General features: G+C 44.4%; 3 protein-coding genes across 7 annotated transcripts in view; 2 read left to right on the top strand and 1 right to left on the bottom strand.

Moving 5' to 3' along the window:
* The window catches only part of LOC137802126 (RIMS-binding protein 2), a 59,502-nt gene extending 50,074 nt beyond the window's left edge, over positions 1–9,428 (top strand). For 2 of the 4 annotated variants that reach the window (XM_068599722.1, XM_068599724.1), the window contains exons 25-32: positions 1,296–1,438; positions 1,612–1,780; positions 2,574–2,642; positions 3,986–4,033; positions 4,915–5,072; positions 5,167–5,238; positions 6,048–6,167; positions 6,696–9,428. In XM_068599722.1, coding sequence (XP_068455823.1) covers positions 1,296–1,438; positions 1,612–1,780; positions 2,574–2,642; positions 3,986–4,033; positions 4,915–5,072; positions 5,167–5,238; positions 6,048–6,167; positions 6,696–7,145 — 1,229 coding nt within the window. In that variant the 3' untranslated portion in view covers positions 7,146–9,428. The remainder of the gene's footprint in view (positions 1–1,295; positions 1,439–1,611; positions 1,781–2,573; positions 2,643–3,985; positions 4,034–4,914; positions 5,073–5,166; positions 5,239–6,047; positions 6,168–6,695) is intronic. The other 2 variants (XM_068599725.1, XM_068599721.1) reach the window with 1 other exon arrangement.
* Positions 9,429–16,274: 6,846 nt separating this feature from the next.
* On the bottom strand, positions 16,275–17,609 carry supt4h1 (SPT4 homolog, DSIF elongation factor subunit). Its single transcript, XM_068599688.1, has 5 exons — positions 17,455–17,609; positions 17,051–17,157; positions 16,895–16,950; positions 16,663–16,716; positions 16,275–16,537 (listed from the first exon to the last, which is right to left on the bottom strand). The coding sequence occupies exons 1-5, from the start codon at positions 17,521–17,523 to the stop codon at positions 16,470–16,472; spliced, it is 354 nt and encodes a 117-aa protein (XP_068455789.1). The 5' UTR covers positions 17,524–17,609; the 3' UTR covers positions 16,275–16,469.
* Positions 17,610–19,040: 1,431 nt separating this feature from the next.
* hsf5 (heat shock transcription factor family member 5) lies at positions 19,041–22,827 on the top strand. Of its 2 annotated transcripts, none has more exons than XM_068599686.1 (6): positions 19,041–19,233; positions 20,047–20,541; positions 20,774–21,076; positions 21,181–21,272; positions 21,360–21,734; positions 21,968–22,827. In XM_068599686.1, exons 1-6 carry the CDS (start codon positions 19,218–19,220, stop codon positions 22,100–22,102), a joined length of 1,416 nt encoding a protein of 471 aa, XP_068455787.1. In that variant the 5' UTR covers positions 19,041–19,217; the 3' UTR covers positions 22,103–22,827. The 2 variants fall into 2 exon arrangements, with proteins under 2 accessions (XP_068455787.1, XP_068455788.1); XM_068599687.1 differs by having other exon boundaries at positions 19,043–19,233; positions 21,471–21,734.
* The last annotated feature ends 761 nt before the right edge of the window (positions 22,828–23,588 follow it).

Here is a 23,588-nt window from a genome sequence, read left to right as displayed (position 1 = left end):
GAGGAGAAGTGAGAGAGAAAGAGAGAGAGAGAGAGAGCCTGCTAAGCTGAGAACCGGCTTAACTCAAAGTGGCTTGTCATGACAGGAGGAAGTGACAGACATTAAAATAGTAACCACGGTTAGCCGGCGAAGAAACAGCCTGCAGTGTGTGAGCGCCCCTCTCTGCCTCCCCCGCCTGGCTTTCTTCTCGGCCACTGTCGCGATGACCTTTTGGGTATGTGTGTGGGTGCACAGTTGGCTACACACACACACACACACACACACAAAAGCATGTGTGCACAGATAGAGGAAGGGAGCAGGGAGAAGTTCTGTCCTATCAACTGGAAAGTCAGTGAGGATGTGAAAGTGTGCAAGTCGGCTGCCCGTGACTTTTGCCACAGATGGGCTGATTCTCCCTAATGAGATAGAGAACACATCTCTCCAGCGCAGCTTAACGTCTCACTACAGCTCCTCAAATGTGTCGCTCGCCGTCAAGTCGGCGACAGCGGCGATGCCTCGAGCCACACGGGTGTCACACCTCTCGGCTACTACGCCGCCAGACACATTTACAGGATGCGTTGCACGAGCTGTGATGTTGCACCTCAATCTTGGTTATTTTCGTTTGAGGTTTTTGCGCCTGTGTTGTCAGTAAAGTTGAGATGAGAGGGTCAAACACGGGGGGTTTCCCCCCCCCGGTGCTCGCTCGCTGCAGATCATGAACGAGTGCACGTTCGTCAAACGGCTCACGCGGCTTAGGATCAGTGGTTTAGCTTGATTACCTCTTTTAAAGACATGCATGTGCTCGCCGAGCACCGAGATGTGGGGGGAAGCTGGCCGTGCTATTTGCAGGAGCTCGTTGCGTGGCTTTCGTGCCGCGAATGCGTAGTGTGTGATAGTAGTGATGATGTATTGTCACAATCTTTTTCAAAAAAGGCAAAGTGAACGAAAAGACAAACAGCAACTTTTTATAAAATAATGCATGGACAAAAAACAAGGAATCAAAAGTTAAACTTACAACAAAACCAGGAGGGCTGTCAACGAATAAGACAAAATAATTCAGATATTGGAGGATAGCGCTGCAGCGGCTGTCTGTCTGTCTCCGGGACAAGAGGCACACACACATCACTTCCATTAATTAAAAACTAAATGTCACTGGAGACTGTTGTCAATTACTACAACCATAATAACCAGAGCTTTCAACTCTCCAAAGCTCCGGTTATTAGCTTCATCCGGTGCCAAACGCACCTGTATGTGGATGGCAAATGAAGTATTGTGACCGTGTGTGTGTGTGTGTGTGTGTGTGTGTGTGCTTGCAGGTGGTGGTGATTCCCCGAAGATCAGAGTAGACGGTGACATCCGTATCTTCGTGGCGCTCTTCCCTTACGATCCTGCCACCATGTCACCCAATCCTGACGCTGCCGAGGAGGAGCTGCCCTTCACCGAAGGACAGATCATCAAAGTATGTCCCCAACACAAGACCCCCCACCACCACGCATGCAGTTTTCCTATAAAGCAAAACTCACATTAACAGGAGCGCTGCATACATCGGTTCTCCCACGAGTCACTCCCAACTTTATATGAAATACAGCCAGCAATACGTCAGAAGATACATTCGTACGCTCCTCTCGCCAGGTTTTCGGGGACAAAGACGCCGACGGGTTCTACCGAGGGGAGTGCGCCGGTCACCTGGGCTACGTGCCGTGCAACATGGTGTCTGAGATCCAGGTGGAGGACGAGGAGACCCGGCAGCAGCTCCTGCGGCAGGGCTTCTTGTCCACGGCGGCGTCCATGGAGAAGATCGGTAGGTGGAGCTGTCTGAAGGACCAACGCCGTGTTCTGTGGACAGTGCAATGGCGTTGTGTGTATGACGTGTTACAGTTGACAAAAGAGCACATCCTTTCCTATACTTGTTAGATATCGCCGCTGTTTGTGTTAAAAGTGGTAAGTGAAAATAGCAGCACAAGTGTTCCACACCTGAAGTATGTATTTTCATTTTCCTAGTCTTCTAATTGGCCAGCTGTGCACAGTCGTCATGTTGTATTTGTCTGCAGTTAAGAAAGCTTGAGAGGAGGTGTAAGAGCTCCCTCTGGCCTGCTGATCCAGCAGCTAAGCTGAACTCAAATGAAGTCCCAAACTGTCCCCCGTGGCTTTTCTTTGTATGTTCTTAGTGCTTTTTTGCTCACTCTGTTGCTCTTAAGGAAAGCACAACCATCTATTCTCAGTCACTGCCTTCGCTCTCAAGCAGGCGTCTAAAAAGAGAAAATAAACTGAAGTCAAAGTGTCGGAAGTCAAAGTGTAAGCCGAGCGGCAAAATCGAGCTGACACTTTGCTTCTGTTTCCTGCTTTCTACCCTGAGCGGTATAACTGCAGATGGTTTAACCTTTTCACTTCCACTTGTTCTCAGTGCTGTGTCTGCTGCTCACTGGTTGTCCTTTTTCTTTTTTTTTTATATTTGCTCTTCGCTGGCTTTTCATTGTCTACTTTGTCTGGTCTGCATTCACTCAAAAATTGCACCTCTGTTTCTTTTTTTGGTTTCATTTTTTTATTTTTATTATTATTTTTTGTTGGTTTTCCCCTTCCTAAACTCCATAAAGGCACTCGCACACACGCACAGCTTCCGCGTCGCCCCGTTCCACCGCCGAAACCGAGACGATCCAAGAAAGGTGTGTCTCGCTGCAGATTGCGGCTTCTCACCTCCCGCCTCTCCTCTCTCTCCTCTGGTGTGCTTCTCTTTCTGTCTTTCACTTTTAGCTTTTTGCTCTTTCAGTTTCTCACTCAGCGACCGGGTGGGGGGGGGGGGGGTCAGGGGGTTCAGGTCATGACATCAGACCGCTTCCCAGCAGCCTGGGAGAGAATCAGCACCATGAAAACTCTGCAGTAGTTTCACTATGATTAAGGCTAAGGTGTTCCACTTTATGTGATATGACTTCAGAGTACTTTAATCTCTTCACAGTTTATGACCTTTTATGGGTTTTTTGTTAAAAGGCACATGCATGAGTACTGAGTCATTGATATTCATGTCACACATTGCAGACAAAGCAGCAGAATTTTGGCTGTTACAGCCAATAACTACATCAATAACTACATTAATAACTATTTTAATCACTATTTTAATCACTACTTCAATAACTACTTCAATAACTACTTTAATAACTACTTTAATAACTACATTAATAACTATTTTAATCACTACTTTAATCACTACTTTAATCACTACTTTAATAACTACTTTAATAACTACTTCAATAACTACTTCAATAACTACTTCAATAACTACTTTAATAACTACTTTAATAACTACTTTAATAACTACTTCAATATCTACTTTAATAACTACTTTAATAACTACTTTAATAACTACTTCAATAACTACTTCAATACCTACTTCAATACCTACTTTAATAACTACATCAATAACTACTTTAATAACTACATCAATAACTACATCAATAACTACATAAATAACTACATAAATAACTACATAAATAACTACTTTAATAACTCCAGAGTGTCCAGTCAAAACATTTTTGAAGGAAGATTGATCAGTTCTAAAATTCCCAACATGTTTTTATCTGGTAAATATTCATCTTCGTCCTGTGAAACATTTGTTGGAGCCCCTGTGTTAAAGTCTAGCAGCATCATAAGTTATATTTATACTTCCACGATAAAGAAAACGACACAGGATGGCGACTTGCATTCAAATCCTCATCCTCATCCTCTTTAGCAGCTCCATATGTAAGCAATAAACATTCACATACAGCACTACTTAGCATGATGCTTGTCGCTGGAGGAAACTCCCTTTTGCCAGTTTTCTGCTGCGATGTCACAACTGCATCACACGACCACCTGCAGCTCTCCATCCCCTCTGCTCTCCATCTGTGACCTTCTGTGTGATGACAGACGTGATGCTGTGACTTCAGGCAGGATTATTCTTCAGCCTTCGGGGGTCCGGTGTCATTCTGTGGTTGTGTGTGTGCTCTCTCCCCCTTCCCCCCTCCTCTTCCAGTGGAGTCTGCTGCACTCTGGGAGCAGAGCGTAGACTCCTGCAGCCCAGGTTTGTAGCTGGCACGTTGCATGACGACCCGTCCTCCGTCCACTGGAGGACAGCATGCGTTTAATTGCCATTTCATGCATTTTGCGGGTCATTTGTGACCTTTTCCCTCCTTCGTTGGACTGCTGACCTTCATTCATCCTTATTCGGGACTGGTTGATTATTTCGGGGTTTAATGAAGAATTTGAGCTTTTCAAAGATCCTCAATAACAGACTAATAAATAATGCACGTTCCTTGTGTTGGAAGGAATAATACAAACAATATATTGCATCTAATGTCTTTGTAGCCCTATTTTCCTATGTTTTTTGTGTTTAAGTGACTAATGGGTACAGCCTTCTTTGCTTAGTTTCTTCTTAAGTTTATGATTTTGACAATGTGGACGTGATGTAGGATGTTTGAAGTGAGACTTGGTCGGTCCCTCCTCGCTCAATACTGAACCAAACTTTGTGTCCAAATTAGTCTCTCTGACACAAAAACATGAGAAAATATGGCGCAGGTTTATAAATACAGTTTTATTTCTTCATTACCCCGAGTTAAATATGTCCAGCAGTCCCGTCTCCTCACTCGTTTCATTTCACAGTTCAACATCATTTAACCATTAAACCACTTGTCTTCACTCTTTACAGCCCCGAGGAGTTTTTTTCCAATGGAAATAAAAACTGCTAACTCTCACTCCTAATATCTAATGTTCCTGTTTCCATGCGTCTGACTGCAGTGGTGTGACTCTTCCTCAGCTCAGCATGCCGCTGAGAGGGTCGGCCGTGCAGCCGCCATGAGCTGCATGCTGATGAGCTGATGAGCTGATGAGCTGACCGTGATGGCAGAGAGGCGTCGCTCTACTTATCACACTGTAACGTTTGCCCTCTCCCTGTTTGATTGACAGATCCCAGCCAAACTGTTGCCGCCGCCGCCGCCGCCGCCGCTACTCCTCCAGCCGCCGCCGCTCCGCCCGTTGTGGGGAACCCGGCCCCGGGAGCTCGCAGGATGGTCGCCATCTTTGATTATGACCCACGAGAGAGCTCCCCCAACACTGACATCGAGGTCGGACATGCATGATATCTTCTTTCTTTCCAAACGCGGCACTATACGTGTCGTAGTTTTTGCTCATCGTCGTGCCTTTTTTGTTTGTGTTCAGGCTGAGCTGACCTTCAGTGCCGGAGACATCATCCACGTGTTCGGGGACATGGACGAAGACGGCTTCTTCTACGTAAGTGTATTGAGAGCGGGCCGTTCATCACTACACCACCGTTTAAAAGATGGGGTCACCCAGAAAATCTTCAGTTTCTTTGCAAGTTCTCTCATGAACATCCTTCACTTCTAAGAACAAGAACAGACTGGAGAGTTTCACATGAACGTTCTCTTCTTCTGGACATTTTGAGAGTTAATGAACCCACAAATGTGAAGCTCCAGATCCACAACCAGCTCAAAGGAAGAACAGTTTTATAGCTTCTCTCACCGGCAGGACTGTTTTCAGCTGTGTGACATCATCACAAGGGTTTTCAAGGGTTTTCAAGGGTTCTAAACACAATGTACCATCAGAACACTGATAGCTGCTGGAAATGGGCCTCTATACACCTCTGTGGATATTTCATTAAGAACCAGTTTCCACCTAAAATAGTCTTTTACCACATTAACACTGTAGAGAGGGTGTTTCTGGTTAATTTAATGTTATCTTCCTTTAAAAACAGTGCTTTTCCTTGAAAAATAAGGACATTTCGAAGTGACCCCAAACTTTTGAACGGTAGTGTACGTCTCAGTTAGGAGTCGTTTTCATGCTGTCGATCCTAAAATAGTGTAACAATGAAAAGTGTTCATTATTAGTTCTTAAAGCCCAGTTTAGTTTGACCGACCAACAGTCGGTCAAACGTTGGTTAATTTACTCTAACAGAAGATGACAGCAACAACTTATTACATTTAAGAACCTGGACCCGTCAACGTTACTGTCATGATTAACGGACTCATGGAAACACAAAGACAGCGTCCGGCTTGTGAAAAGTCGCCCTCTCGCCCTCACAGGGAGACCTGAACGGACACAGCGGCCTGGTGCCCTCCAACTTCCTGCAGGCCGTCCCAGAGGACGCTCCGGCCAAACCCCCCTCGGCTCAGCCGGCCCCAGAGCCCCGCCGAGACTCACAGGTGGTTTACAGCGTCCGTCCATCTCACATGCGATACTGCAGGCGTTCCTTGTGTCTCATTTCCACAAATCACTGACATCAAACAGTTCATTTTGAATTATTTTCCATGCACGTCCAGCGTTGTTTTGGTTGCGGTGACGTTCTGTTTCTGTGTTTCTTTAATCTCGCCCTGTCGCCTTTCTTTTGCCCCACTGTTTCCTGCATGGCCTTTTGCAGAAACACAAGCGAAGTGTACACTTTGAGACTTGATCGTAAGTGTTTTTCAGATCGGAAAATATAGCGGCTGAGTGATCGCCACTAGTGTCCCCGTTCATGTCCTCTTCCCTCCACCTCACCTTGTAGTCCTGCACCGCTTATCTGTGTAGGAACCCACTGATGCTTTTAGGAAGTGGAGCTCTCAGATCCGCTCCTCTGTGCGTGTCCTATCCTTTTATTTCCCTTTTTGGTGTTACATGTTCAAGCATAACTTTAGCTTTATTGTTTAACATGTTTGGCATGTTGGTTCTAAAAGTCTTGACTCTTCCTGAAGGGAACCCGGACGACTTCCACGGAGCCGCGAGATCCTGGGCCCTCGACCCCGGAAGAGACGTCGCACCCTCAAACAGAAGCTCCTGTCCCAGACCCGACGGAGCAGACGGACCCGCCACCCAGACTGGAACCCGCTGCAAGCCCCGCGTCAGACCCGGACCCTGCTGCAGCTCCCGGTCCAGCTTCAGCTCCAGCTTCAGCTCCAGCTCCTGGTCCAGCTCCAGCTCCTGCTTCAGCTCCCGGTCCAGCTTCAGCTCCAGCTCCTGGTCCAGCTTCAGCTCCAGCTCCAGCAGCAGCAGCGATGGCCGGCTGCTCCCCCCCGGCGCCCCTCCTCCTCGCGGCAGACAGCCCGACGCAGACGGACCGCTCTGCGCAGGGCAAGAAGAAGAAAAGCTTTTTCTCCAAAGGCAAGAAGCTGTTCAAAAAGCTGGGATCCAGCAAGAAAGACTGAGTCAGCGGACCTGGCTCAGAATACTCGCGTCACATTGAAAGCACTTTTTCTATCTATCACTGTTCGTCTCGGTCGGCAGGCGGTGCGTTTCGGGGCCATCGGATCTCATGAGCGACGCTTCCACCGTCAGTATGTCTACATTTGCCTTAGAGCACTGCTAGCAGCTGTTAAATATACACCAACGTACCGCTTACAGCTTCACACCGGCATGTCCAAGTGCATGTCCAAGTGTGCAAACACCAGTATACTCTCTAAACACTACCTAACCAAGCATTTGCAAAAAAAAAAATCAACTCTGCGGGCTTTGACGCTTGATACAAACCACTTAGTGGTCTCTTAATGGACGAGTTATATTTAGAGCAACTAGAAACAAGGCGATGTCAGACAGCAGACTGGCTCAGACGCAGCTAATTAAATATTAGCTCTAATGTTCGTGTACTGGTGCCACTTTATGTATGTGAAGCAGACGAGCAGAAGCGGCGGCAGCGGTCGGTCTCGACGATACTGCAGCATCCGTCCTGACGGGATGCGTTCCACATCCCCGCCTGCTCCTCCCCTCACACGTGTTTCTCATCTTTCAGTATTTATACCGAACTTTGTACAGAACATGCTATTTATTTAGTGTCCGACTCTCTCAACCATCGTGACGTCGCATGAGGGTGATGCGTGTCCAAACTAGTGAGGAAGTTCAACAGTAGAGATTGTTCATTGAAGGTAAAGAATGTGAAGGGTTGCCCTTCCTGGTGTGTGTGTGTGCGTGTGTGTGCGTGTAAGTGTGTGTGTGTGTGTGTGATGAGACTGAAATCGAGATGCCTTTCCCAGACATTAACACTGGAGCTCTTTGTGCTCGTGACACTCTTGGCCTAAACGTTGTGTCCTCCTCTTCTGTCGGCGTCCAGCGCCGCAACTAATAATAATTATCACGTCGTCGTCGTTTCACCTGTAAAACATGAATAACGAACGTGATGTCTTGTTTCGTTTGTCCCACCCACGGCTCAAATAAATCAATATCAATGTCTTCTAATGAAAGGGGGAAAAAGGGATTTCTCACATTTGAAAACCTAAAATCCATCAAATATTTCGTGAAGGTTCTTATTTGATAATCAGGCCGTCAGAGATAAATGCCAATACATTTTCTCTCCATCGAATCAGACAGTGTGCACCCGTCTATGAGCCCCACTGGTTTCATTATAATGTGTGTTTGAGATGAATGGAGGAGACTTTTGAGTGTTACAGGAACATCAGAACCATGTCCAGCCTCCGCGCTGTCAAAGAAGTATTGCAAAAAGTTCATTTTTATGGCTTTCAGTCATTTTAGGGGGATAATTGTGCCCTAATGTTTGGAACTACATCTCCCAAGATCATCAGCTTGAGGGGATGAGCAGGTGTACCATGTTGCCACAGGGTCAGCGACCACAAATCAAATTGAGCCCTTCTACTGAGTATTGGTTCACATTTTGGCAAACTGTCTCCTTTTTAAAAAAAAAGTGTCCCGAATGAGCTAACAGCACTTCCTGTTGTGCTAACAGCACTTCCCGTTGTGCTAACAGCACTTCCCGTTGTGCTAACAGCACTTCCTGTTGTGCTAAAAGCACTTCCTGTTGTGCTAACAGCACTTCCTGTCCTGCAGTGTTCCCACGGACGTACACAAAGCTCATCGCTGCGTGACTTTGGGAGGGAAGAAGACATAAAAACGGGCCGATTACCACCCAGACAAGTCCTGCAGTTCATTTCTCAGTTTGAAGACCTCTGGACTGATCGATTGATTGATCGCTTATCAATACTCCAAAATCACAATATACTCTTGATTCAGTTTGACATCCAGATCAGAGGGAAGCCGCGTCCTCACGGCGCCATGAAGAGCGTGCACTCTGTAAGCTTCTGGGATTAATTACGCTTTGAACGTAGCGTGTAGCAACGACACCGGCTCGTGTGTGTGAGTGTGTGTGTGAGTGTGTGTGTGTGTGTTTGAGTGTATGTGTGTGTGTGTGTCAGGCTGAGTTGATTGTGTCCACCCCTCTTCATCAGATCATGTTAGATTGTTTGAAGCTAAACAACACGACTTGAGCAATATTGTGCAACACAACGTGGAAGCTTCGTGTGTGTGTGTGTGGATGTGTGTGTGTGTGTGTGGACCGGGCCTTAGCATTGAGCGCAGGGGCTGCTGGGTAACTTCTCAGGTTTTCACTTGTAGTTTCTTGATCAGACGCTGAGCCGACTCCAGCTGTCACAAACTGCAGGAACATGCCAAAATCGTAGGTGCTAGCGACGAGAGGCCGAGCATCCGAGGGGGGCGGGTGGGAGGGGGGTGAGAGGGGGGGGTCTAATCCGGGTCGCTTCTGAAGGTCAGACCTGATTTCACACCGAATGACACGAGTCGGAGGCAAATCATTTCTTTTTTCTTCTTTAATGTCATGACTGTTTTAATTGTTTGTCAACACAAAGGGAGCACGACGATGCCAAGAGGGGAGGGGGGGAGAGGGGGAAGATGAGGGGGGGGGGGGGGGGGAGAGGGGGAAGTGGAGAGGGGAGGGGAGGGGGGGGGGGGGGGGACACTTTAGAGAGCCGGGATAGAGGCAACACTGAGGCTGTACTGTATATTCTTATTTATTCTCATCTTTTTTGTTTGTTTTTCTCTAAGAGGGTTTGAATGCTCCAAAAAAGTTGCCGAAAAAATGTACAGCGAATATATTTGTACCGCTCCTGTATTTTAACGGCCTTCAATGCACAAGTTTCTTCCTGCTGTGTAGAGTAGACGGCTGTTGACCGGACAGGACCCGCGTAGAGTTTTAGTTGATCATATTTAGCCTTACAAGAAGACCTTGTTTAGTCTTAACATGTTGTTTACAGGATGTTCATTGACTGCATGCATACCAATGTCGTACCCATGTTCGGCCTTATTTATGTTACTGCTCATATTTATGTTTCCAAGGCGGAGACGTCTTCACCGTTTGAGTCGTAGACGTCGACGCTGTGGGGAAGAAGCTGTGTGTATATAATGAACAGTGATGGGACTTGTGGGATATTTTCATACAGCGCGGGACACTTTCTTTCTTTCTTTCTTTCTTCTTCTTCTTCTTCTTCTTCTTCTTCTTCTTCTTCTTCTTCCCTGCATTTACTGTTTTCAAGTGGAAGATTTATCTTTTTATATTTTTATGTTTTTATTACCCTTTTTTGGAAGCTCATGTGTAAATACGTTTTGTTAATATTGTTTTTCAGAATTTTATTTCTTTTATTTTTTGTGTTGCATGCCCGTTGTGGACGGAGGATCAGTCTGAGATGTAGAACACGGAGGAGGTTTTGTTTCAATATGGATCTTTTTACAGGAATAAAGTATGTATATTTTCACAGAACAGCGTGTGGTGCGTGACGTCAGCTGCAACACACAAGTGGACACGAGGTACTTTTTACATTTCATCTTTTATTTGCCACCACACAGACGACACGCACAGGACTCTCTCTGTGTTTCAGCACTGAATTCTAAAATGGAGGAAAAGGGCGAGCGAGCTTCTCTCCGGGCCGCACGCCGCCCATGTGAACGGGCGACACACTTCTGGGCGGCGCGCGGCGTCCTGAGACAAAAAGCAGCTTCCTCTTTTCTGACTTCCTGCTCCACGCGGCGGCCTCCTCCTCCTCTTCCTCTCTCTCTCTCTCTCTCTCTGTCTCTCTCTCTCTCTCTCCCCTGAAGCCAACAGTACACTCATCCATAAAGTAGGAAACACTACACTGTGGCGATGAGTTTAGTAGTGCTTTCTACTTTATGGATGACTGCACTGTACATCCGCTGCTCGGCGTCCGTCGTCTTCTTCTGCTGCACCTGCAGCTGCACACACACACACACACACACACACACACACACACACACCCACAAACTGACGCCTCTCGTCTCAAAACGCACACTTCCTGTTTGCCTTGAAACATTTGCATGCATGTTTTTTTTTCTCTGAGGTTTTTTTTTTTTTAACTTTATCCAAGCGAGGCCTGTTGGCTTTTTTTTTTTATACAAGACAGATTTCCTCCAAAAGGCCCCACCCGAGGGCCTCGACCTCCCCTCCCCCTTTCCTCTGTGCAGCGTTGGAGGCAGAAGAACTAAACCAGAGGAAGCGCTATCTCGTGGAGGCCATTTTGGCAGCCATGAGTAAGCTTTTCTGTCTGAGCAACAGGTCGCTTTGTGCGTCCTGAAGCTTTTAAAAAAGGACGTCAGGCGTCAGCTGAGAAACAGAATGAAGCGAATACAAAAAGCCCCGAAAAACATTCAACACGTAAACAGATAAATAACTTTACAGCAGAAACAAAGTGACAAAAAGAGAAAGTTCCGTTTTAAGAATGTTTTTTAACTCAAATTCTGAATAGAGGTCACTTAAAGGTTAAAAAGAAAAGCGTTAATGACATCAAATATCTTTCATTATCTGACAGAAAAAAGCTTCTTTTCTTCACCTCGTCGACAAACCGTCCAGCGTACGTTACCTCGGCCTCCGGGTCTCCGCCGCTCGCCGGCGTCGTCTGCGCGTCCGAGGAGCCGATGACGAAGAAGAAGAAGAAGTCGTCTCCTTTTGAACCCTCGGCAGCCACGTGACGTAACCACAGGAAGAGGCCGAACACTTCTCCTCTTCCGGCTTCGCGCTTTGCCTTCTGTGGCGCCTTTTCAAAACGCTGACAGGCACTCAGGGCGGCTTTTCTTTTTCTTTCTCTCCATCGCAGCGACAGAAACTTCAATTTTGAACAACATTTTAATTTTGAAGTAAACACTAAAAACATCCCAGCTTTTCCCTCCATCATTTCCTTTCCTCTCCATCTACTTCAACTTGAATCCTCCTGAAGGCTCGAGCTCAGCTCTTCCTTCTGGACCAGTGTCTGAACCGGCGACTATGACGTCACTCATGCCGGTAGAGAAGTTGTGTAATGAACCCCAGTGAGGTGCAGAGCGATGAGGACACACCGGTGTGAACATGTCTGTATCTTTCCCCATCAGGGGGCCGGAGCCTATTTGTAAAGTTAAAGTTATGAGATTGAGTTCCTCTGATGACCGGACTTCCCTTTCGCATTCCTGACAGATGATTTAGTCATGATTGATGCACGTTGGCTCTTTATTTTTGACGGGAGCGAGGCCCACCGGCTCAAGATGGTGTGAAAGGAGAGCAGCTGTGAAGCTGCATCTGAGTCTGTTTCAACTGAAATCACTTGTGAAACAGCAAAGTCCTCCATCAGAGGTCCTCATAAGCACAGTGAAGGGTTCACCGGCTGCTCCAGCTGCTCTTCCTGTGCATAAATCCTTTAAATGTCAGTGCAATGATCCAATGTCCCCACGGTTAAGATGTCTTCACTTTGGTAAAGCGTCTCGTTTGTGCTGAGCGACATCTCTGTCCCTCGTTACCTTGTTGGTAATCTGTTGGATCTCCAAAGTGAAAGGCAGCTGCTTTCAGTTCCTTGTAACAGTCCAACTGTAACCTGAGGGTTTCTCATCACGCTGACCTGGAGGGTGTAGTGCTGCGTGCACAGAAGCAATGCACCGTTCACAACCTGAAGACGGACCCGTCCCAGAGGAAACCCTCGGCTCTCACTTTGAGGCCGACGGCTGCTCTGTGACGACAGTTTGGTTTGTTCTAAAAGCTCCAACATGTCTTTGAGTTACATGCTGCTCGTATAGACTCTGAGTCTGATGAGTCCTGCATCAGTGCAGCAGTTTGACCTTTCAGAGAAAGATGGCTGGAAACTGTTATGTAGCTGCAACATGGACTCTAAAAAATAAGTATGAAATAAAACTACTATAGTCTATTTGCAACGTGTTTGGGGGCATAATCTCACTGAAGGCCTGTTAATTACTGAACATATTAGTAATGCACATTATATATATATATATATGTGTGTGTGTGTGTGTGTGTGTGTGTGTGTGTGTGTGTGTGTGTGTGTGTGTGTGTGTGTGTGTGTGTGTGTGTGTATATATATATATATGTGTGTGTATATGTGTGTGTATATATATGTGTGTATATATGTGTGTGTATATATATGTGTGTATATATATGTGTGTATATATATGTGTGTATATATATATGTGTGTATATATATATATATATATATATATATATATATATATATATATGTGTATATATGTGTGTATATATATATATATATATATATATATATATATATATATATATATATATATATATATATATATATATATATAATCATGACCCGCAGAGGAGAGAGTGAAAAGCTCCTTCAGTCTCTACAGGATTCAAGTTACTATAAATAAAACCTGCTCAGTGAGTCGAGCAGTTACATAGAATCTAAATAAATACTGTATGAGGCCCGAAGATGTCAAATCATCTCATATTTCACAAAATAAAGCAAATAAAATAACCAAAGAGAGAATATAGAGAACGAAAAATGAGAAACATTTGTGTGGCAGAACGTTACTTTCCTCTTTCCAAACGCATGAATCATCTCACGCTTTCTAGTCTGCAAGAGGCAGGAAGTTGTGTCAGCCTGTTAAAGTGTGTGTGTCTGTGTGTGTGTGTGTGTGTGTGTGTGTGTCTGTGTGTGTCCCTCAGTTGATGATGTCCATCCCCCACGTCGAACACGTTCCCTTTAACTTCCCTATCTCCACTTAATCCCTCTGACGGAGCGCAATCCAAGACGCCTCCACCTGCTCTGTGTTTGTTTGTTTGTTTGTTTGTTTGTTTGTTTGTTTTTATCCGAGCTCACCGAGCCGCCCGTCAACCTCAACACCTCATCTTCCTCCCTGCAGCTCGAGGCCTTCACGTAACCAAATAAGGGCAAAAGCGTCTGTGTGGCCGTGCAGGCGGCCCGCGCGTCTCTTTCTGTGGGTAAGAAGACGAAGGGCGCGCTTCTTTTCCCTCCACTCAGACGCCGCCGGCGCTGCGGCGGGCGGAGCCGAGAGCCTTCCTGACAACGCCTGTGCGGTTGTGGAAGTCTTGCAGCGCCGAGTCCAGTCAGTTCTCGGTTTTGTTTTTAGTTTGCATCGGTCTCGTGAAAGAACTCCACCCACACGGAGGGCTGAAGAGAAAACAGGTTGAATCACATGAGGAAGAGGAGGAGGAAGAGGAGGGGGGTAAAAAACTGCACTTTGGTGGAGTTGTTCTGTTTCACGGAGCAGAAAAGGCCTCGCGTCCGCTCATGCGCTCAGTTTTGCATCAAGTTAAAAACCCAATTATTATTTGAGTTCTCTCTCAAGTGGTTTAAAGACGGTTTTACTCAAATGAGTCTCTGTTCCTCTTGAGGTGGAAAGAACCAGACGTCTCCTCGACATTTGAATAACCGTGATAAAGGGTTTGTACTTTGTTTTTACTTCAGGGACTTTTTTTTTTTGGCTGAGGGACAATTTGAATTCTGATCAAAACGGCAAAGAGATTAAACTGTATTTCATATTTTACCATAAAAGAAGAGACTGAGGTCGTGTTTTATCATTTGTTCTTTTTTAGTTTACTTGCAAAACGTCTCCTGTCCAGACAGACTAACGATGGGATTTCACACAGTAGATGATGAACTCTTCTGCGGCAGCAGAATCATTTCCATACCTCTGTGCTCCTGCTCGGACTCTCAGGGGTTATTATTATTATTAATATTATTATTATTATTGCAGCCAGCGCTGTGCACAAGGTATAGAAACAAACAGAGATGAATGAAACAGCTGTCTTTCACACAGTGACCCCATCACACTGACCGACTGTTCATGCAGAACTCATGAAGCGCTTCACGCTCAGAGGAGTTGCATTGGATTTGTTGTCAGTAAACAAAACACTGTGAGTGATGCTCGGTTACATTCTGTGTATGAAAACATATTCACATCACACATTGAAGCTCCTCTGCGGTCCTGTTGTCCTTCATGTTGCGGCAGTCTGCAAGAACAAAGTGTCAACAGACATTTTTAACAATTACAACCTGTGTTGTTCACAGATACTTTATTACTTGAGCAACTCTGTGGCCTCTGTGAGGAACTTCCTGTCGGCCTTAATGAGAAAACCATCGCAGCCAATCACCAATGAGCCATTTCAAAGGTTTCTTAATAAGAGAGATGTGTAATTATATTTGGAACCTTTTATAAAACGTGGGTACAACGACCTTGACTCATCTGCAGAGTTCATTTCCTCTGCGCGCTCGTAAGTGTTGGAATGAGTCTTCTTGGTGTAAACGTGGTGTCGGTGTCGCGGCCCGCAGGACGGTCCATCTACGCGCTCCACTCCTCCGCATCCTGCAGCGCCGGGAGCCAGCGGTGGTGCAGGACGAGGCTCAGCGGTAGTGGTGTATAAGTACAGTTTTTTAAAAATAGAAATAAAATAGGTTGTGTCCTTCTTCCTCGTCTCCCTCCATGATCCATTAGTGTCCAGAAAGTCAAGTGAGAGATGTTCTGTTCTGCGTCTCGTCTCACAGAAACACTTCATGCTGGGAATATAAATATTAATACATTTTTTCATTCTCGTCTGTAAGCCGTGATGCGGCCCTTTGAACTGCTTCCACACGTGCACATCTTTCTGTGCCCCGTGCGCTGGGCTAATTAATTATGAATGACGTTTTCCGGCGATGTTCATTGAGTGTGTAAACAAGCTGAGCCTCGTTGCCTCAGTGAACCTGCCTTGTAACTAAATATCAGCACAGAGTGCAGTGAAACCCTGCTTTAATATTAATAATAGTAATAATAGACAAAAGCAAGAGCTCATTGTGCTCACGTCCAGAGATTTAAGGAGTCCTCTGTGTGTGTGACCCTGATCCGTCAGGTTTCAGTACACGACACAATGCCCAGGGCCTCGAGCAAGAAGCAAATGTTCCTCAAGAGGAATAAAAGCCCAACTACAACGGTGCTGCAGCTGAACGGCGACCTGCAAAGCTCAGATGTTATTACAGAAGATTGTACAATGAAACAGGAGCCACATTTCAAATCTAACCGGGGAAACTATAACAGACAATCGGTGAGAATAATGCAACTCCACACCAGAAGAGTTTACTGATGGTTCCCACTACTGGCCGTGTTTGGTACTGCTTGTGCACCAGCACTTTGGTGTAAAGCACCACCTTGTGACCCGAATAACTAAGTGCAGCTGGTGTACCGATTAGCAAATATCACAGCGTTTACTGAGCTGAAAACAAGAACTCACATTTCTTGTTAAAAAAAAAACTTTATTTTTTTCTCAATTATCCAAAGGAATAAAAATTAAAAAAACACCCACTTGTCCCCTATAAGCGCCAATACTAATATTTATAGTTGCACAACAAACGAACGACCAGCTGAAGGGCCGTTCCTGAAGACGTGATGAAAAGCAGCCCCGTTGTTCTTCCTGTGTGGAGTCGGTCCTGCAGAGCGCTTCACGTCTTCACTGCCGTGTCTCTGGATTTGTAGATCACTCCTCTGCTTTTCAGCTCTCTCACCACACCTTCAGATGAGGGGGGGGAGAAATAAATGCAACACTCAATGAGGAAAAAAGGATTTCCAAATCAAGAAAAAGTCAAACATTTAATTCGCCGCGTATGGAAGCAGCCTAGTTTAGGTAAAGTGTACCTGGAGGTAGTCTGCCGGTCACTGACACTGCATATACACCCGGCTTGAAGTTGCCTGTAGAATGGAGCAAGAAACACACACATGACAGCATTTGGGTTATTTTTTTATGACAGCATTTGGGGTTTTCCAACTGTAAAATCAGACGTTTTGTCGTCTTCGGTGCCGTCTCTTAAGAGAATTCCTCTACTCCAACATGGTCGAAAATGTGATCCAAGCAGCTTTCCATCCTTACCTATCCTCTGCCATTTAGCCACCCAGCTGTCCTCGGGGCTCATCATGGATACCACACTGTGGACATACAGGCAGTAAAGGTGAACATCCAGAGAACTATGCGAAAGGTTTATTTATGTTTTTAAACAAATCAATGTCACAATCTAAATCTGTTTACCCATCGAATGAGGAACTCGTGCATTCATAGACCATCTCCCGGTTCCCCTTCATCTGAAGATACGACTCACAGTTGTCACAGCCGTCGTATTCAAACTGGTCGATGGTCTAAAGGGGACGAGGAGGAGAGGAGGCAGCTTGAGTCCAGGACCACAACAAGAGAGAAGGGATGCGAACATGTGAAGTGGGATACAAGCTACTATCGTACCAAGAGACAGGACTAGGTGCACCAAGATCACCTTTATTTAATCAAGGTCACCATGAAAGCGTTGCCCTATTTCAACGCGCTCGTTTATTTGTTTGGACACAACAGAAGCGGATCAAACTACAGCGCAGGCGGCGGCTACACGTTAGCATGGAAGCTAGTTTTAAAGCGTTTGCTTTCTCGCCATTCTCGAGTTTTACCTTCACTAACGAACACAGAAGACAGGCTCGCAGATGGCGCAGGTCTTTGGGGACCGTTTCCAATGCCATTATGGTCAGCTCCCGGACAAAATACTCTCGTATTACCGAAATATCCAACTGGATTAATGTTTTTGAATAATTTCAGTCGCCGGGGAATTACGTCACAGACTGCGAGGACCCTTAACCCGGCGCAGGAGTCCATATTGTGTGCCTGAGTAAAAATCGTTATATCTCCATTATTTAAAACAATTGTTTCAGTGACAGGGATCCTTGTTGGCTTGTTATGCATAATCACACACTGTATATCAGTTACAATATGTCGTGAAATGTGACATCTAGATACTAAACGTTTTACTAATCTATTTGGTCATGCACATTTATTTCAACCATCTGATCCAGAGCAGTGAAAACGTTTTGGTTCTACTAAAATATTAGATGTTTAATTACAAAAGCCAATACTTATTATGTGTGGGTGGACCTACAGGTAGAAGGATAAGGGCTTTATTTGTATACGTAATTGAAGAGCATCTGGATAGTTAGAAAAATAATAATCATATGTCTAACTTTAATCAAAACAGATTCAAGCATTTGGACTCTCTGCATATTCCCTCGACTGTTGATAATGCTGCAGTGATTGTTGAGCCCCTTGATCCACACACACAGTGTTCCTCTGGATCAGACATTCCTTATTAATCCTTACTTTTCTGTGAAAAGAAATGGTTAGTCCATGTTTCCCCATCTGTTTAAACAAAAAACCTATATAATTACATGCATTTTAAGCTGATTTATTTATCGTTGTATTATTATTACTATTAAATCATCAACACTATTATTTTTATGGAAAATGTTCGATCAATACTGAGATTTTGAATACAATGCAGCAATGTTTTATAAATACACATTTAATGGTGCACAGTTTGCTTTCACTACATTTTTGCACATGTACATCTATCTATCTATCTATCTATCTATCTATCTATCTATCTATCTATCTATCTATCTATCTATCTATCTATCTATCTATCTATCTATCTATCTATCTATCTACATTAATAGCAATATCATAACATGTTTTGATACTAAAGTAACGTCACTTGTGCTACACTTGAACTCTAATTGTATGATCGTTTGTACTTATGTTACTCGACTACATTGTAGTGAAAAATTACTTTTTAATTGGCTGCATTTGTTTGACAGCGATTGAAACAACTTTACGAAATATATATTTTCAAAAAATATATATTTTCAAAAAATAAATAACCTCATTCCGTGCACTTTACCTTACCTTTATTTTTACTATTATTGATCGTTTTATTTTTTATTTTAAACTTATATTTACTGCATCCTTACTTATTTACCTTTTTATTTATCACTTACTTGTTTTTCCCCAAAGTGTTATACTTTCACTTTGTATAGTTAAATGTTCTTTGTTGTTGTTGTTGTTGTTAGTCACTGATATGATGCACTTTCGCAATGACAAATTCCTCGTTTGTACAGCTTACTTACTTGGCAAATAAAAGGTTCTGGTTCTGATTCTGATTCTATATTTTCTTGCAAAGCATCCTATATGTTTTAAAAGGTGATTTCGGTGGTGAGATGAACCCCAGCGGCACCGCGACCTGCGGGTCCTAAACGGTCGGCTCGAGCTCTGGCCGCTGTGGTTGCGGTTGGAGCAGAAACTGTCTCGTGTGATAAACGTTGAAACAGTTCAGCGGCTTCAACAGTTCGGGAACATCCAACGGTTCTGAAATCGGGAGTAAGACATGTTTGGAGATACAGGTAAAGTCCCAGTTCACCTGTCATGGAGTTTCTTTTTGGTGTGAACCCGCCCAACACACAACGTAAATATGTCGGAACAATTTCTTGCGACTTTACACAACCTCACTGTCCCAAAGTTAACTAAAATACTTAGCAGTTAACGTTAATTGGCGAGCTAACGTTCGCTTATGCTAATTTAGCTCGCCAATTAGCGTTAAAGATATTAGCTAACATGTTAATGTTAGCATTTTCCGGTCGGATTTTATTCATATTTCTTTTTTTAAAGTTGAGTTAATATCGATATTAGTGAAGTTGTGTAAAAGCTAAGTTAAGTCGTTGTTGGTTTTAATTTGAAACGTCAATGTTATGAAGTTCAGCAGCTGTTTTAACGTTAACTTCCCTGCTAGCTGTTAGCTGTTAGCTAGTAGCTAGCTAACTACACGGGACAGGTGCACTTCCTGTCGGTAGCAGGAAACAAAAGGGTACAAAACCAGGACAAAGTTCCGTTAGTTAGACAATAATACATAATATATATCTATTATTACACTATGTTTACTGATTTTATTATATTTGTATTACTGTATCCCATGTCTATGTTTATTGCAATGCACTTTTCACCGAGTCAAATTTGTTGTATGTGCAACGTACTTGGCCAATCAATTATTCAGATTTTTATTATTGGGTTATGAAGTAAAGCAGCTGTCTCACTAAGACTGACCACCAAACCCAGACAAACGTCACGAGAGTTATTTAATATAAACAGATGACGGTTAGGCTGATATTCAGACCCGTTCACTAACTTTACCTCTTGTTTTTTCCCCTGAAATTCTACAGGCAAAACAATGTATCTTGGGGGAAGTCCTCTTCCTGAGACCATCAACCCCAATAACTTCCCAGCCAAGCTATGGCGTCTGGTGAACAACCCGGCCAATATTGCCATCCGCTGGAACAAACAGGGCCAGGTCATCGTCATTGATCAGCATCTCTTCGAGGAGCAGATCCTGTCCGTCAACAGCAGCACCTCGGACAACATCGACGCCTTCAAGACGACCAACTTCTCCAGCTTTGTCCGCCAGCTCAATCTTTACGGCTTCAAGAAGGCCGACATGACCGCTAAAGACGACGGCCACGACGACTTGGACGGTGTGCAGTATCACTATTTCCACAACCCCAACTTCATGCGGAACCGCCCCGAGCTTGTCGCGAGTCTGAAGAGGCTGACCGTCCAGAACAAGGCCATGATACAAGCTGGCCTGGACGTGAAAAAGCGTCCCCCAAGCCGATTCCTCCGTTACAGTGACGATGGCAGTAATAAAGATGTGATAAGAGGTGAGTGTCACCGCATGGCTGTCAGTGGAGAGGTAGCTTTAGAAACCCCAATGTAATGGTCCCATATGTTTCTTTGTAGTGTTACAGTGTCATGTTAAATATCACTATGAATAACTTTGTCTGATGCGTCTAAATTAAAATTTTAATCAAACAATCCAGTGCATTTACATTATTACAATATCGCTGTCTTAACAGGTTGTTGTCACGCTTTGCTTTTTCCCTGTTTCTGCAGGCAGCGATTCCAAAATGACCCCCCCTCATCCGTACCATGGGAACAGTGCTCAGGCCCGGACGGCTCACAATGGGACGCCGGTCCCACCGAGATTCCTGAGGAGGGGTCAGGGTGCAGCTCTATCGGCCAGTACCTTTGTGACAGAGAAAGTGACACCTGTATCTTTCAGCCAGCACTACGCCACTGGAGCGGCCTCCAGCTCCAACGCCATGAACATTCAGCAGGGTTTATTGGCCTGCGCAGGCAGCGGAAATCCAAATTTCACTTTTAATGCACAATATCAGCCTGGCTTCTATTCCCCACGTGAGCATAAAAATATACTAAAATATAATAATGTGTAGGTTTCAAGACCAAACCCCCAACCTGCATTATATAATCCCAACTAAAATCTTTTGTCCCTCTTGAAGTTTGCCAGTGCTACCATCCAAACCTTGTGGCATCCCAGATGGCAGGTAGGGGGCTTCCGACAGGGTCGTTCTCGACCCTCAGTTATTACCAGGTAGGTGGATTGGACTGTACCCTGCCACGTAATTGATGACTCAAGAAGGATGTGTCTGGAACATTTCTTTTCATTTCACTGTTTTAGGCAAGCTATCCTATGAGTATGTTGCGTCATGTGGACTGCAACCAGGACTCCAAAACCAAGGAGCAGCAGGAGGTGAACAAATGTGACATTAACTTGGACACAATTTTCCAGATTGCAGATGAGGTGATGCAAACTCCGCCCAATAGCAGCCTGGTTAGAGTTGTGACCCCACAGAAGTCAGGCCCCGTGTTTGTGCCATTCTCCACTAACACGCCGTTGTGTGACAACCCCGCCGGCATCGTGAAATCTAACCATTTGTCCACTGGACCTGTTGTGATGTCTGTGACCGGCAGAGCCGATCTCGTCGCATTCCAACAGCAGAAGGAATCAGTGGTTTTGCTCGCTGAGCAATTGCCGGAAGATGCCATATGCAAGGTAAGCCTGGACAGAGTAGATTTCCTCAAAAAATGTACCTCTTTTCTAAAGACAAGATACTTTGCCGGGGAACGGCTGGGTGACATCCGTCTGGCAATTTGCAAATAGAAATATTCATTCCTGATCTGTGTTTGGTTTTTTTACAATTGATATGGTATTCATATGTATTGCATGTGTAACAGCAGAGCAGACCTGTACATTATTTGCTGATGTTTCCTTTGTGCTCTGCTAAGGTCACCGTTGATGATGCAAAGGACACTGAGGTTAAGGGTGTCGAGGCTAACGGCTCCGAGGGACAGCAGTCAGGCCAAGAGCAGCACATGCACATGGAGCACACCCAGTCTTTACATACATTATTGAACATTTAGGGAACAAGGCCTTTAAAGTTGAACGCAACTTTACCGACAGTTGGTAGTATTTCTCGTTTTGCCTTGAGACATTCACTGAAGGATGTTATCTTAAATTCTCACTATTACCAGACTTTAATCTCCATTTTTAATGATTATTTGTTGTGCAAAAGTCTGTGGATGTGTTCCCATTTAAATTTTTATTTTTATTTTTTAAATCGTATAAATAGTTCTGTGTTGTACATTTGTGTGTTTCTTTATTCTAAGTGACTTTGGAAAATACAAAAATGTAAGTAACGGTCACAGTCCTGTTTTTTGGTTAGAATTACTTGTACCACGGTAAAAAAAATAAAAATAAAATTGTACAGCACATTTTCACCTCCACATTTTTAACATGGTATCTCAAATGGGATACTTTTAAAGAATTGTTGTTTTGAAGTATAATTTATTCAGATGAATAACACAGCCTCTCATAATTTTGATGTACAGATGTTTGACTTATTGTCTGCTTTTAATTCCTTAATTGGTTTGTTGTAACAAACTGATGTAATGAGGGAAAACATGTTGAATGAATTGCATTAAATGACATATGTGATGGTTTGTGATGGTGACCTAGTGGGGGTTGCATTTTCCAACCTTTTATTTCTCACTGCATCACTTATAAGGTTGTACTTTTAAAACGTGTAACTGTTTTTAAAGTGTGTAAATAAGTATTAGAATTAAAGTGAAACGTGTTTCCGATCATTCAGCGGTGTTCGTGTGTTTCATTGTGTCTGGTTGCCGCTGCCCTCGTGTGGCTCAGTGTCTGCTGGTGCTGCGCGTTGTGACCACTAGAGGGAGCCACCGGGTGGTTTCAGATCAGCGCGAGGACTGCGCGGCTGCTCCGCCCTCAATCTGCAATGTGGCCTTCAGGTGCCACTCGGAAACTCCTAACTTGTTATTACTTTAACTATTTATGTAAATTATGCAACATACAAGAGTTTCTGGTTGAAAACTAAGCTCGCGAGAAGATTACTATTGTAAAGCTGTTCATTATCAAAGACTACAAATTCACTTCGCATTGCGTAAAAATAGGAGTAAATACCTGTCGTACCTTTACTGTAATTTAACTAGTAGCATCAACATACTAACGTAATGTACGTGTAACAACACGTGTTTACATGATCTCTCTCATCGTTCTAGAAAACCCAGGTGACACACAAAAATACAGCCTTCCGCAAAACATATCTGGTCGCACACGTGCGTCGTTTCAATAAAGCTCCACTCTCCGACGGCCCGTGAAGGCAGCAACCCAGTGAGCAGGTAGAGAGAGCGTCAATGAGATCCCAGGGGAGCGAGACACAAACCGGGAGGTAGACTTTCGGGACGGTGTCATAACTGTACACGGTGTCTCTCCACGTTATTAACTGGAAATGGAGCTCACGGGGAGTTTGGACCGCTTTTATTCCGTACTTTTTCTAGTGTTTCTTTCCAACAACCGTTGATGGATTTCGAGAAACAATTCATT

Source organism: Clinocottus analis, unplaced genomic scaffold, assembly GCF_023055335.1.
Source record: "Clinocottus analis isolate CAN_PGR_092001 unplaced genomic scaffold, fCliAna1.0.p SCAF_5, whole genome shotgun sequence".
In the NCBI taxonomy this organism is placed as follows: Eukaryota; Metazoa; Chordata; class Actinopteri; order Perciformes; family Cottidae; genus Clinocottus; species Clinocottus analis.
This window is presented reverse-complemented; position numbering and strand designations above follow the sequence as displayed.

Excerpts from the sequence above, each read along its gene's own strand:
- supt4h1 (XM_068599688.1), bottom strand. The coding sequence starts at position 17,523 with ATGGCATTGGAAACGGTCCCCAAAGACCTGCGCCATCTGCGAGCCTGT. Across the intron at positions 17,158-17,454 it reads TTCTGTGTTCGTTAGTGAAG|ACCATCGACCAGTTTGAATA; the intron begins GTAAAACTCGAG and ends CGTCCCCTTTAG. Across the intron at positions 16,717-16,894 it reads GGCTAAATGGCAGAGGATAG|GCAACTTCAAGCCGGGTGTA; the intron begins GTAAGGATGGAA and ends TCCATTCTACAG.
- hsf5 (XM_068599686.1), top strand. Across the intron at positions 21,077-21,180 it reads GCCTGGCTTCTATTCCCCAC|TTTGCCAGTGCTACCATCCA; the intron begins GTGAGCATAAAA and ends TCCCTCTTGAAG. Across the intron at positions 21,273-21,359 it reads CGACCCTCAGTTATTACCAG|GCAAGCTATCCTATGAGTAT; the intron begins GTAGGTGGATTG and ends TCACTGTTTTAG.